We start from the raw sequence: 16,198 nt of genomic DNA on the forward strand, positions 1-16,198 counted from the left end.
TGTAGACATCATATACGTTGCTATATATCATTTTATAAGTTCAACATCTATTTATGCAGATTAGAACCATTAAGCAGATTTAGAGACGGAGCTGCCAGGAAAAAGAAGGCAAGGGTGACTAAAAAGCAGATCAAAAGATGTGGTAGTAAAGGATATGCAGGAGATTGGGTGGAAAAAGGAGAAGGGCAGAAACAGAATGTGATCCTGTAAAGAGGGAGGCAGAACCACTGTGGTGAACCTGGATAAGGGAATAGCCAGAGGGAAGGAGAATAAGTGTAAGGCACCATGGTTTAATTATAAAAGTAAGGATCTCAAAGATATAAACTGTTTTAATATGAGACAATAGCAAGTGTCTTAATATGGGAACCTGACTCCTTCAAATAATGTCTAAGGATTACCTACTCAGGAAGCACACTAGCTTAATATTTTATTGTTGTAAATTGTATAACAAAAAAATGAAGTGCTTTGAATTAAGTTGAATCCACTAGAACATATGCAAACCAGAACAAACATGTGAGCCAATCACTAGCAATATACAAAACAAAACCTACTTTGCATGTCTGCCTAATGCTAGAAAATGTAAAGAACAGATAATGAAAATTAACATTGTTATAGAAAATTGTTTTGATATTACTTGATTTTGCTGTCTGTGCTATGCACAGAAGTGAATTTTGTCCTTGTCTTTTTAGTATTTGAATCATAGTAGAACCAAATATTTGATTTATACATTTGAAATGCATGTATGTGCATGATCTAAACGTATTGTTTTCTTGATGGAAAATAGGTTAATATATTTCTTCAAAACTATTTTGTAATTATAATATAGTTAACATTTTCTCAGATTTGCTTAAGCTAATTCATATCTGATGACGTGCAAAGCTCACCTCAGCAGCATTCCTCACAAAACAGATATGATCTTTGGAGAGGCTATCTAAACATACAGTAGCAGGGCAGTTTAACACATCCACAATCACACTGGCAAATGGCTAACTTAGAAACACCAATTAATCTGGTAACACTTGAATGTCCATTGTAAGCAGTTATTAACTGTTACGCTTGTCAAAAAAATATCCTTTTTGATTATGATATAAAACAATAAAAAGTGACAGTATCATATTTTAAATTTCAATTTTTAATGTATAATTAAAAATTTCATTGTTAATATAATGTTTATATGCTGCTAATACCACATTTATAATGGAATCCTAAACTAGATGGGACCATTTATCGAAAGCATATGTCTTTAGTGAGATGGGAGAAAAACCATGAAAACCACTGGAAAACTCCATGCAAATTTTTTATATTATATTATATTATATTATATTATATTATATATACAGTCACCAATATTAAACATACAATACTGTTATTCATGAAGAAAAATAAGTCATTTGCATAAATTACACACAACATTATCATACATTTTTAAGAATGTCAGCTGTCTGTTGAGGCTTTCTTGATTACATAAATACAAATCAGATACAAAATCTGTTCTTTTTAACTCTGGCTTGTTTATTTGGATAAGTTTCATCTCGCTTCAAAAGCAACAGCACTTTACCAAGCATTCGTTTTGCCTTGTCAACATGTTAATGGTAAACACAGGTTATCTTCCCAGTAATGAGATGAACAGACTGCATTTCCTCAGAATGTTTTTCAGTGTTTAATCCCCCCAAATTCCACAATTTATTGTGAGTCCTCATGTACCACCCAAAAAAAATTATGCATACATTTAAATCATTTCTTTTCAATCAAATGCAAAGTAAATGTTCTATGTGATTTACATCACTTCAGATAGGCCTTTTTTTTTCTTATTTTTTATTACCACAAAAGGCTTGTGTTTGTTTGGTGAATTGCTTTTTTGAAACACAGTTTGTAATTTTATGAAATAAAAAAGTAAAGTTATTTCCATAAGCATGAGAAATTCATATAAAGATTATTTTTCAACCTTTTTTTTTCCTTAACGTTTCATAGTATTTCGACCTCCCATAGTAACATGTTTATCTCACCACCAACATAAAAAGGTTTTTAGGCATGGAAACTGGAAGCATTGCCTTTGGGATAAGAATAAAACAGGCAGTAAATAAACTGAAGGTGAGAAAAAAAAGTCCACTGATATGAGCATTTATATTGGCCACCCTTTGTGCCATTAAAATCTCATTTTCTGCTTATTAAAATACCTCTTGCTGTTTAGGCAGCTGCAATAGTCGATTATAAGTGTGTAATTGAGTATAATTGTGTTTTCAGATTTCATTTATATCATTTGCTGCCTTCTTCAGTATGCTCAACTAGAAAAAGATCTTTAAAGGAGTGAAGCTCTTAGTATTATTAGCCTTAACCATAAAATTACTTGTGATTTTAATTATAGATGTTGCTCCCTTTTGACATAACACCAAACAAACTGAAGATGTCTCTAAAAACACCTGTGCAGGGCTCATACTGACTTAAAAAAGAAAATATGATACTAATTGTCAAAGTGAGCTTCTAAAGGTTAGCTTGTTCATACATATCATATTGATTACTCACTGTTAATTAAAATAACAAGTATGTAGAAGAAAAGGCTTTTTCGGTATTTGTGGATTTAGTTTCTCTATATACGTGAAAATACTATGCAGTATACACACAAATATCATATGAACAAACACACATTGAAATACACACATAGATTTGATATACACACATACAGTAATTCCATATGCTACTGTAATTTGCTACTGTATAATAACAAACTATGGAAAAGAAAAGACATGTTATTAATTTCCTTACTCAAAAAATTAAATTGATCTTTGGTATTTTAAAAGGCAGCGCTGAAGAATATAATTTGTTCATAAATCAGTTTTCTTTGGCATCTTTTCCTGTTCAGAATAATTGGAAGACAGATCCTGATGGACACCAACAGAAATAGAGTAGGCATCCATCTTGGAGGGTGCACTAGTGATAAGCTAACTCTAAGCACCATAATAATAAAGACTTTTTAGAACACAAAAATGCAAACACGGCTTACTGTTTCATTTCTGCAGTGAGTTTTACCAGCACAAAAATGTTCGCAGAATATAAATTATAAGAAGTTAAAGATTGGCATTGCAATAAGACACTTCAAGTACATTATTCATATTTTAATACACTGAATAGCTGCAACGAAGAAGAGTCTTCATTATTCTAGTTAAATAAAAAGCTTGTAATACGCTACTCAACACTTTGTTTATTAGGCTTATTAGGTTTTCTATGAAAAAACTGCCCTGTCAATGTAACAATCACTGAATTTATCTGGCAGTTTTAAATTATATCCTGGAATCAAATGTTTAATTAAATTTTGGGAGATATGATGCTTAATAAGATTAAAAGAAAGGCTAAGTCCATGTCCTTAGAACACATTATGCGATATACACCCAGTGAGTTGCTACAGGGAAAGTGTGGCATTTCTCGCTTTCAGAGAAGAATCACCTTGTCAAGAGTAACAAGACTGACTAACCTGAGGTGAAAGGCCATTGCTGATAGTGGGGTTCATAGGATTTGAAGGTCCTGATGGAGTCACAAAGCTGTCCGTGTAGCCTGAGAAGCTGTGCCGACTAGAAGGCAGGCAGTAGGCTGAACCACTCTCTGCTCCTGAGTTGAGGCTGGTCTGGTGAACGGATGTTGGAGGCAGCGGTTGAGGCCTGTGTACTGTGCCACTCTGGTCTGATACTGCTAAATCCCAGGAACAGAACAGAATTTACTCCATTTTGAACAATCATTTGTTATACATATCCCTACAGTCAGAGGAAGCCTAAATGCCAGCATTTGTCAGAGCTACGTTTTAATCATATCTAAGGACACATCTGGCTCTCCACAGGAACAAAGCAGTTTTCAAACTCACTAACTCTCAATGAAAGCAGAAAGCAACACATCAAAGGCTGCCTGATGCTTTAGAATCAACAAGAAAATAACTCACTTTCAATCTAGTCTACTGTACATTCATAATGAAGTTCTACTGAACATGACTATCCACTCAAAGGAATTAATATTCTTCATCATTTATTAAACATCAATTTTCTTGCATGGTGTATGCAGTAAGACCCGATTGACCTGTAAGAGCTTATTTTTCTATGTAAAATGGAGATCTTCTTTGGACTAGTAGTATAATTATTATCCACAATTACAGTATGAACATGTGTTCTTTCCATCATTAAAAGATTAATGAACTGGTTACAGCACATATAAAGAATGATTACTAACAGTTTTAGCAATTTGGCAATATTACGCAATGACAGAAAACCTTTTCGATATTTTAAAAGCACTATTTATTCACATAGCATTTTCTCTAAGTTTTTTTTTGTGTATGTTTTTGGTCAATTTTTTGAGAATATTTTTATTGGTATAGAGAACAGGCAAAGACCTTCCCGACAATATCAAGTAGTAGGCAGAAACCGGGCTGGAAAAAAATGCCAGTTCATCACAGAGCCCATTCACTCACAATATACCAATTTTGTATCACAAATCAGCTTAAGGGCATGAAGGGAGAAAACTGGAACTCCAGGCAGGAATCAAACAAATGTCTAACGGTTGGAAAGGGGCAATAATGTCTGCTATGATTTTAAGTGAGTCATTTAACTTTCCAGTTCTCCAGTTTTTGAAGAGGTTTGCAAATAATAGTAGCCAATCATTGGTTTATGTTTCTAAAGTGTTTTCATTTCAATAAAAGCACTATTTAGAGTTTTGATCTGTAATTTTTGGGTGACTTGATTCATATAGTAGTAATTAAGTTAATTAAACTCTGCCTTGATTACTATTTAGACGTGCTTTTGTTAAATTCAATTTATTTAGCTCTAATCGAAGTAGATTTTCTCAGAATATTGTACCTTGATAAAGTAATTAGCAAAGGCTGGCATCCTATACAAAATGCAGGGACTTTAACAGTGTTAGTGTAAAACAATGCCCTGTAAGAAGTAATGGTTAGTTTTCTGATAATCTATAATTTGAACAAAATAAGATGACACTGATTTATGTTTTTAAAGAAAACACAGTTACGACTATGGAAGGACTTTGCTTGTGTTAAAATGGTTTATATTGCTTTTGTTAATTGGACATGCAATAGTGATACTGCTAACCTTAGGAATATAAATGCCAAAAAAGGTACCTTGTGGTATAGATGTTGGGGGATAAGGGCTTTCTGAAAGTTGGTACGGTGGTAGCGTTGGCATAGCAGATGCTGGAAAACCTCCTGGGATCAGATGATTAAAGGCCATTAGCTGATTGGCTCCTGCTTGTTTCCTCCATCTTGCTCTTCTATTACTAAACCAGACCTAAAAATAAACAAAACAGATACGTTATTTTGTTGTAGCTGTTGTGGGCATATTAGAAAATAAAGAAAAGGGCAGTCTGAATATAAAGGAATCTACTATTTTATCTCTAGCGCTCACCACACTTTAGTTTTATTAAGAAAAGACTGGGCATTCTGTCCTAAAAGAACCAATCAATTAAGCAGTCAACAGGCAATACTTCATGTTAGCAAAAAAAAAAAAAAAATCATAAAAATTGTCTTGGCATGCTCTTGGGCTATTGTTACTAAATATTTTCTGTAATCCTTCACGTTTAATGAATATTCCAGACGGGGCATCGGGCTCATGTTTTCTTTCTTTCAGATGTTTATTTTGTACTGTTTCTTGAGTTATTACAGGACTTTTTGAATCTCTGAGATTTTTTTGGCCTGTTATACGACTGTCTTTAAATGAAACAGGATTTAAAATAATCATTTTGGAGGTAATAATAGTTCCTTAGGGTTTTTCTTAGCTCCCTTGAATTCTATGAGTTTTCACATTATTGGAAAACATTACGGATTTTACTTAAGCCCTTCTGTAGGCTGTCATTGGAGACCTATAGCAGATTTATTTGAGCTTTTAGTATCCATAAATTTTTGACCATCTGATTGTGTTTAAAATCTCTACGTGAGGTTGACGACCACATGAGGACATTTTGGGCACAAGGTTACTTTACAATTTATTTCAAATCTAATTATGCTATTTATATACATTTTAATGGAGCCTAAACAGAAGTAGGCCAGTCTAAGCCGTGTCTTTGGATTTCGACTTTAGACATATACAATCTGCACTAGCAAAAGTGCCGTATGGTTATTTTGCCAGCATACACCCACAGTAAAATTTCCTATTTGAGAGACTGAGCCTAAAAAGGAGCACAAATCTAAACTTGGCCCCCAATTGCATCTTGATAGATGTTTCTTGTATTTATCTATCTGTATCTATTTTTATCCTGTACAGTATATGTCTACCTCATTTCATTGAACTATTTGCAAAGTATTTTCTTGGCACTCACTGGTTCAATGCATAGAAATCGTTGTTAAACCTGACTGAAAATATATACTGTACGTCCTACATGCTAAACCAAGCATGAGCCAAAGAGTGAACATCTCGCTTTGCATCTTCTCATATATTTAATCTGTCATTCCTTCAGAAGCAAAACAAAAGTTGACTTCTGAGGACAGGTGGATAACTTCAACAGTGTAACAGCACAATTCAGCACCTGTTCCACATTTTACTTTTAAAAAGAAAAACAGACAACACCACCAAAAGCATCAATGAGCATCTGGTTTGAAAATACCTTTGCAGGTTATGTTCACAAAGCTCATGCTGCCCTCCTTCTTTCTCCCACTCCACTCTAAGGGTCATCACAGATCATGAGAGCATTTCTCAGATAGGATGCCCGTTGCCTGTTATGTAAACACACTAAACTAATAGGTCTGTTCTGCAAACAAAGTTAACTGCTCAACAAGTCTTGTTTGATTTAACAGGAAAAACAATCAATTCAGCATTCAAGTGGCAGGCACTTGGGACTTCCTTGCTATCTTAATGATGACTGCTTAACAAAGTGAGGTTTCATTAGCATTCATATGCATTACAGGACTGTAACCCCTTTTCAACGTGATACTGGACATCCATTAAAGAATAATTACTTAATTACAGAGCCATAACTCTTAAACAAAATTCTATCTAGTCGCTAGTGTATTCATAATGGATTAGAAATTATACGTCTGAAAAAAATGTTGATTTTTATTTGAAACAAAACTTTATTTGCTTTATCAAAGCCTTTTTTTATTGTGTTTTAGCTGCTCTTACAATGTTTTCCTGTTATTTCTTTCAGTGGTGTATTATGCCTAATAACTGACGAGCAACAACAATTTTTTTTTTAAATATACTGGAAATAAAATCACTTGGACTTCAACTTAAATGATTTCTCATTTTAATGTAGCAGTCAAGCAGGCATCATTTGGGCTTCTGTTGGTTTTCTGTTTTTACATATACATCATCTTTCAAAGCTAACTCCATCAAGGTAATTAAAGCTATAGCCTTCAAAATCACCATTTAATTAAAGCCACAAAACAAGTATAATCATGTAAATCATTCTGTTTAGTCCTTCATTGTGTTTCCTATTCCTTTCTTAATGTTCAAATCACACATATGGTGTAAACATAACATACTTTTATCACACTCTCAGAAAACTCAGTATGCAAATACTCTAAAGTGAAGACCTTAAAATGTATTTTTAAGAAGAAACACAGGAACCGCTTTTTGCAGGTACTTCTGGTAAATGAAGTCCGTCTGGCCTCAGTACAGCAATGTTATTGCTGCACAGCAGGTTTTCTCATCATGCATCTCTCTGTGACGAAGCACATTTTTATCTCTCCTTTTCAAACACTCGTGAGCTTTTTAAACAGGTCACTTGTACTTACAACATTAATCATATTGCTTTTACTTTTAGAATACATTCAATAAAAAAGCATTCTCATTCTCAGTTAATCCATGTCAGAGTCAAGTAGGTGGAGGGCATAGCGTGTTCTTGCAGAATTAGGCACAATAATAAACCCTAGAAGAGGTGTCAGTCAACAGTCCAGTTCAGTCATTTTAAATAAGTTACCACCTAAGAAATCTGAACGCACAAACATGTTTTAGCAAGTATTTCCTCAGTACATCTACAATGAATATGTCTTTGTATAATTCATCATGTCTATTATTTGTCATATCACTCCATAAAGCCAAAATACTTTGTGTGAAAATGCATATTAGCCTTTTTGTGGTCACCAAGAAAAAAGAACATCCTTCAAACATCCATCCATCCATCCATTATCCAACCCGCTACATGATTCTCCTTTTCTAGACTCTTCAGAGGGGTGCAAGGTTTAGTTCTTATTAATAATTTCTTATCTACAGACTCTAATTTCCATGCCAAAGATGTGCAATTTATGCTAAGTGGTGACTGTAAATTTTGCACTTGTAAATGTGCATGTGTCAGTCCTGCCTTTTGTATAATGTTTTTGCAATTGACTATAGTCCTAGCAACCTTGAAATGAATCTTTTAAAAGACAAATGGATATTTTAAGCTTTTGATATAAAATTACTCACAGTAATTGTTTATTCAATAAATGTTTTTCTGTTATATTGTTTCATTGTTTACTGCGCAGGTGACACGGTGGCGCAGTGGGTAGCGCTGCTGCCTCGCAGTTAGGAAATCCGGGTTGCTTCCCAGGTCCTCCCTGCGTGGCGTTTGCATGTTCTCCCCGTGTCTGCGTGGGTTTCCTCCGGGTACTCCGGTTTTCCTCTCACAGTCCAAAGACATGCAGGTTAGGTGCAATGGCGATTCTAAATTGTCCCTAGTGTGTGTTTGGTGTGTGGGTGTGTGTGCCCTGTGGTGGGTTGGCACCCTGCCCGGGGTTTGTTTCCTGCCTTGCGCCCTGTGTTGGCTGGGATTGGCTCCAGCAGACCCCCGTGACCCTGTAGTTAGGATATAGCGGGTTGGATAATGGATGGATGGAGGTTTACTGTGCAGTCCTTATGGGGGCCAATTTAAGGTGAACACAAAGGAAGAATTTCAACTTTACACTGCACCTTACCTGTTAGTCTCTTCCAGATCTAGGGCACAACCCATGAACCCCCTTTACCTTCACCTCTTATAAACAGTGCCACGACCAACATGAACTCATGAAATGTGTATACTCAGTAAGAACTATTGTTTCCCAGCGCACTAACTACATTCTTTTTTTTTTCTCATCTTGCCTGAAGACAATAAACAGAGCTAAACCCCAGGTAGATAAAACAGTTTTTGATGCATCTTGTGGTTTATTGACAGCTATTATTGCATACTGGTTTTGCCACCTTTTTATTCATTTTCATCTTTGGATATAAAACTTAAACAGTTCCTTTATATGAATAAATGTGGGTTTAACTTGGTTATTATTGTTATTATAGTAAGAGTTTAGCTGTATAAAGCCTATAAATTAAAGAATCAATAGTTGAAACATCCAGATTGATATAAAGTTGAAATCAAGACAAATCTTGTGTGACATTTCTTTAATTAAATAAGATCATGTAACCAAAATTACTTATTTAAAAAATTACTTAATTAAAAAAAATAATTTTTAGGAATAATAACTAAACACAACAAACTTTCATTGTTTTGTTTACATAATTCTGTACACCTTTATAACAGACTTTGTAATTTGCATTCAACTTCAATCAATTACTTTCCAAAACATGCACAAAGGCATTTGCTTTTAAAATGGCACTAAGACTGTTTTTTATTTTCTTATTTCTTTCCAAAGAAATCATTCTTTTTTTTTTCTTTTAAAATTTTAAGAGTATATAGATTTTTGGGATCCATTGCATAATGCTGAGATGGGTGATAGAAAACAACTTTCTAATTGTCCTTTTTCCCTCAATTAAAGTCATCAAAATTCATTGTAATTTATCAATATGTAAGAAAACAGTAAAATTCCTCTTTTAAACTTAAGAGAAAGTTTGGTGGCACGGTGGCGCAGTGGGTAGCGCTGCTGCCTCGCAGTTGGGAGACCTGGGTTCGCTTCCCGGGTCCTCCCTGTGTAGTGTTTGCATGTTCTCCCCGTGTCTGTGTGGGTTTCCTCCAGGCGCTCCGGTTTCCTCCCACAGTCCAAAGACATGCTATTTAGGTGGATTGGCGATTCTAAATTGGCCCTAGTGTGTGCTTGGTGTGTTTGTGTGTGTCCTGTGGTGGGTTGGCACCCTGCCTGGGATTGGTTCCTGCCTTGTGCCCTGTGTTGGCTGGGACTGGCTCCAGCAGAACCCTGTGTTCGGATTCAGCAGGTTGGAAAATGGATAGATGGAGAAAATATTTTTTTAATGTGATATCAGAATGCCAAGGCATTAGTTCTTCGAGTTTAGAATTAAACATAGAAGACCAAATTCTAGTATTGCAGCTCAAAGTGATCTAGTGGTTAGCACCGGAGCAACACACGTTTTCATCTGGGTCTGCAGTTTCATCTTCTATATTCCAAATATTTGAAACTCCAATATTAGCTAAAGTTATATGGATGATGACATTTGTAATGGACTTATGTGCCATTGTAAAAAAAGAAAAGGGAAAAACAGTGCACAGAATGTCAGCTTCAGTGTCCCATCATTAGAAACTGATGACCAACTTTCGGGGTTTCCAAGTTCAGTCTTGCAGGATCAAAGTGGCAGAATGTTTTTGTTTTTTTGACTCAACTTCTTATTTAGAGCATTTATTGCTCAAACAACATTTTTGTACTTCATTTTAGATAACACATTTGTTAAGATTTAGAACACTTAATTGCTTATTGTATTCTTAAACAGATTTTTTAAATGGCTTCTTGTTATCCTCAGCAGCTGCCAATTAACAATAAGACACAAATGACAATGGAGCCATCTAACTTGGTCTCATTTATGTCTTGGTGTGTTAATCATAAGGTATCTGTCTTAATAAAATACTTGGAATGAAATGGTGGGGAATACCGTAAAGCTGGGAATTACTAATCTTCTCCATATTCTCCATCCAAAAAATGCTTTGTATGTAAGCTACGTTAATGAAATACAATATGTATAATATGTATGTATAATACAATACAATACAATACTGTGTGTATATACAATATCTACAATATGTAGGAATAGCACAGAATGAAAGCCATACAATTAAATAACAAGTTCTGTAATCAGCAAGGACTGGCTTCTGGTTAAGAAATTGGGTTGGAACAAAAGGGTGCAGCCATTGTAGCTCTCCAGGACTAAATTTGAAAAATTCCAAGTTACTTCTGTTTAATAAAGATACTAACATCAGCTTCAAAATGGGGAAAGGTACAATACAACTTAGTGATATAAAAAGTTAACAATACACATCTGTGCAAATATTTCCTAAGGAAACATTTTTTCACATTGTAGAGTACTTCTGCAAGTGAACAAAAGGAAATTATTTGCATAAGTGAGCAATCATCACTGAGCAATCAGTTAATATGCCAACAAACTGGTCAGCCCTTCAGGAAGAAGGCTTCTTACCCTGCTGTATTTGTAACCTACTAAATCATTTGACAGTAGTCACTGGTCTTTTACATTTGAACTTACATTAAATTATTTTTTGTTTTGTTTTGTAAAATCTCTTAGTATGAAATCTGTTATGAATGTTCAATTGATGAGATGTCACCTTTGGATCAGCAGGCAGTCCTTACAAGGTGCCTGACTCTTTGCTCTTTGGAGTATTTCTATACTATATATTGCTTTTCATAATAAGCCAGCAAAAAAATAATGTCATGTGGAATCTCTGATATTTATTATGTTTTATTTATAAAGTCTCTATGTAAAATAACTAATGATTGATCTTAGCCAAACTTGACTAATTAATTTGAACAAGTTGTCTTTAATGAAAACCTTTGAGATCAATACAGCTGCTGCCAAAATGAAAACTGATCTTGCATACAAATAATCAAGAAAGTAAAATAAAAAATAAAAATGAGAAATAAAATTATATTACTAGATGCATGCTGACTTGGTAGAATAATTACTGTATGATTAACTGCTTGGATGGGTTCCATTTATTTATCTTTATGTAGAAATAATGTACAATGTGTGGAAATAATAAATAAATAAATCGGTTCTTTCTTCAATTTAATGAACTCACTAAACAAATAACTATAGGTGTATTCACACAGCTTAAAGCAAACACTATAAATTTTGGTTGAAATAGTTTCCTCACATTTTAAAAATTGCAATTAAGAATACCAAACACAATTTGACATATATCAGAAACTTTTCAGCTGATTTCATTGATTTAGAAAGTTTGGGATCCAAGTATTTCAAATAAGCCTAATTATGTCATTATTTACAGTCATTGTGTTTTATTTTGAAAATGAAATGGGGTGAATAAGAGGTTGCACTGGAAAAAGTGCCGCATTTTAAATTTAACTCTTAAAAATGTACACACATATGGACACTTTTTGGGAAAACACAAAAATGCTTGATTATGTCTGCTCTTCAGTCCTTTTAAATTCCCAGTCTCTGGCTTTCTGTTTTAGCAACTGATTGACTGGTATCCTCTGCTTCATGCTGGGCTAAGTAAAATATCCATATGTTAGTTGTTCTGGGGAATTTGCTAGGCTGTAGATCAGAGTGATGTCTGGTGGAGATGATAAGACTCTAGGGAGCAGATGAAGCTGTGAGGAATGTGTGCAAGTCGCAGGGTTAAAGCCACATTACAGCAGCTGTTTTGTTAATGGGTCTGCCTTCCTTATACTGACTGTGTGGGTCAGAGATTTCAGAAAAGAGATGCATAATCAAGGTTTAAGTTGTATAAAAAAAGGATTTGACTGTTGTGGAGTTTGGTGTTATTAGACTTTTAAGGAATTGTTGATTACAGTTTGAATATTTGCTGACTATTAAATTTAGTTTTGAAAAGATGGTACATTTTGTCATCTCACAGCACTTGGTTTCTGAATCAGTTCTCATCCCAGCTGTTAGAAAAAGCCAGTGTACCTGTAATGAAATCCACTCAAGTCCAGGAGAAATTAAAGACAATACAATAGAGGAACCCGTTATCTAAGACAAAGGCTTAAACTAAACCAAAGGGTTTCCAGTTCAGCTTAATCTGTCAGCGTGCTCAATGTAGAAATGTACAATGGAAGTATACTTTGATCTATAACTTTATTTGGATCAAATTAGCTAAATCCTGTAAAAAATTAATTCAGAGTAATATACAATATTCTAGTCATGTTTTAAAATGAATAGACCACTGGTTCCAAAAGAGAAGCCAGTAAAGAAGCTGTGACAATTTGCGAAATGACCACTAACTACATAGCTCAACAAATTCTTCTTTGAAAATATCAATCAGTGTTACAAGGGGGACTTACGTACATTTCATGCTACTAACATATCAGTTTTTGGCAATATGGTTTTTACTACATTTTAAATTAACAATATAATGCAAAATAACTAACGTACAATGTGAGGCAAAAAAAAAAAATAGGTATCTAAAATCAAGTACCTGTCACATAAATTTTCAGGCTTGGCTGGACAACACTGCAACTAGCCAGATATTATCCCAGTGATAACCAGACTCAAACCAGGAACAAGTTCTTGATGGAATCACAGCATACACTCATGTACAATCATGGTCCCTCATGCTATGCATCTTTGCAACAATGGAAGTGACAAGGGCTTAAATAATGTGAGGTCTGAAAAAAGGAATAATGGTTCTTATCCTTGCTAGTTGGGTAGCATGTGCAGACACTAAATGCCTACCTACCTGCCTACGATAACCTTCAATTAATAGTAATCTAAATTACTGCATTGCATTTTTATGTTTTAATATATCCAATGTATGAAAGTGTGCAATTATTATATCTTTGAATTTTGATGCAAATAAATCTTTATACCTAATTGTTTTCCTAATGACACTTATAATATCCATCCATCCATTTTCCAACCCGCTAAAGCCTAACTACAGGGTCACGGGGGTCTGCTGGAGCCAATCCCAGCCAACACAGGGCGCAAGGTAGGAAACAAACCCCAGGCAGGCCACCAGCCCACACACCCACACACCAAGCACACACTAGGGACAATTTAGGACACTTATAATATATATATTTCATTTCTTGGTTAATGAAAAGTATTTATTATATGTCATTTATGCAAAAGTCAAGACATTAAATGGTGGGGAGAGCTGCATAAAATAGGTCAGCCCAAGGACCAGGAAATCTGGGTAATGAAAAAACAATATTTCCAGCTATTCAATTTCATACTTTTATTTGCAAGTGGACTGTAGCTAATATACTAGACCACTTAATGCTTTTATGTAAGGCACCATGTATGCAAAGTTGGAAACTGCTTGCCTCTTCAAATCACCAGTCAACCATGTTCATTGAATGGCCCGCAGGGTTTCCAATTGGTGTTGTGCTTTATCTGGGAAAGATTAACTGGGACCAGGATATTGGAAAGTTTAGTCTCTTAATTTGGGAGATAACTCTTCTTGCAGATTCAACATTATGAAAAATGATTGTTTCATTTGGCCCTTCTAGATATTTTATTGTGTGCTGTTCTTCTTAGATTTGTTAAGCAACTACAGATGGAACTTTGAACAGCACTATATTAAATAAATAATGATTGATTATGGTACATATGTGAATACCTGGAAAGACAAATGATAAAAATGTATAACTAACAGAATAAAAAATATATAATAAATTTTTAAAATTTGGAAATAATAATTGTGACTTTTTATGCTGCTTGTCTCCTGTGCTCCTCCTGTGCTGGGCTTAAGTGCAGTCACATGAATGAATCAATTAGGGTGCTATTTAAAAAGCACACTTATTATATATAAATATATATATATAGTATGTACCTTATTAGCACCTTATGTACCTTATTAGCACCTTATTAGCACATAAACATTTTCTGAAACCTGTCGATTGTTACAATCTAAATGAAGACTGGAACAACAGCCATCTTCTTACAGAAAGATACTGATGAAGAATCAACAGGACAAAGATTCTGAAATGTACTAATGACCTGTCAAAAACAAAGCATTTGAATATTTTAAGTTGCTACTTTTTTGTTAGCTAACATATTTTCAACTCCTAAAAGATGTGCCAGGAAAACTCTACATTCTGAAATAAAAAAAAAATGTTTGCACTAAAAGTCAATCTCTAGTGGAATTAGAAAGGGCTAGTGCAGTGTAAAAAATTAAGATGTACAAAATCTTCCAGTTACCTACAGTTTTTGTGATAGTGCCATCTCTGGTTTCAGTTTAAATAAGTTACAGTGCTTTTTTCTGTCACGTTTCTTTAGTTGTATTTCTGCTTTAATGAAACAGTAACATTGAGTCCTTACACAAAGCAAAGATCTAGATATCAATAACATTTAGGATATGCCCATGTGGTTCTTTGTTTCCTCCAAGTTTGTGTGAGCATCCTCTGTTTTATTCCCTTTAATACACCACTCTGCATTGCTCTATCCAGCTACAATTCTGCCCCAAACAACAGTGCAAATATATATTATTGTTCAGAAAATGAAAGGATAAACATCATTGAATATGAATTATGCAAGCCTGGAAAGTTTAGATATCGCAATGTTTCACAGTTTAATCCCCCAACCACCACTGTAGTAAACTGCTGCTATGATATTATAGATACATGCATTCTTTTGACTAACCATACCTGCACACGGGCTTCTGTAAGCTTGGCTCTTTGTGCCAACTCTTCTCGAGTGTAAATATCAGGGTAATGGGTCCTCTCGAAAGCCCTCTCCAGCTCCTCAAGTTGCTCTGCAGTAAAAGTTGTGCGGCTGCGTCGTTGTTTTCTCTTCAGCGGTAAATCGGGCTCTGACTCTACCTCCGACCCCTCATCAGAGTGACTAGCTGTAGAACCCAAAAAATGTTTTAAAATATGAACATTTCAGTTGATTTCAGTTGGTTTATGATGGAAATGTGTTTGTTTGTTGATCAGGAATTTGTTATTATCCCCTTTTTGAAAACATCTTTGCTTAAGGAGAACTCCAAAATCTTGATCTTTTCCAATTGTAAAGTTAATTGCAAAGTAAAATATTATAAATGCACAATATATGAAAAAGATGTATCAACAATGCTCTGAAATGTATACTTCTGTTTAAGTTTTGAAAAGCATCCTATAAAATACAGATCTATCCATCCATTCATTTATTATCAAAACCATTAAATCAACCTTGATCAGTGCGCCCAGTTCATCACAAGGTACACACTCTCATAACAAACCAACTTTGAGTTTCTAAGTAATTAAAGACATGTGTTTCAAATGTGGTATACAGGAAAAAAAAACAATACGAACAAGGGAGATAACTCCACACAGACAGTGTCCAGTTCAGGATTCCACCTCGGGACTCTGGAGCTGTGAGCTAGCAGTACTAACACTGAACACTTG

The 16,198-nt window shown here is 34.6% G+C and overlaps 1 protein-coding gene across 3 annotated transcripts in view; it reads right to left on the minus strand.

The window, feature by feature from the left end:
* pax3b (paired box 3b) overlaps positions 1-16,198 on the minus strand; it is a 44,928-nt gene that overhangs the window by 10,278 nt on the left and 18,452 nt on the right. For 2 of the 3 annotated variants that reach the window (XM_051923782.1, XM_028794402.2), the window contains exons 5-7: positions 15,461-15,660; positions 5,114-5,279; positions 3,470-3,684 (exon numbers count right to left, since the gene is read on the minus strand). In XM_051923782.1, the coding sequence (XP_051779742.1) occupies positions 3,470-3,684; positions 5,114-5,279; positions 15,461-15,660 (581 nt within the window). The remainder of the gene's footprint in view (positions 1-3,469; positions 3,685-5,113; positions 5,280-15,460; positions 15,661-16,198) is intronic. The other variant, XM_028794403.2, reaches the window with a different exon arrangement.

The sequence above is a fragment of the Erpetoichthys calabaricus genome, chromosome 2 (assembly GCF_900747795.2).
Source record: "Erpetoichthys calabaricus chromosome 2, fErpCal1.3, whole genome shotgun sequence".
NCBI classification, from domain to species: Eukaryota; Metazoa; Chordata; class Cladistia; order Polypteriformes; family Polypteridae; genus Erpetoichthys; species Erpetoichthys calabaricus.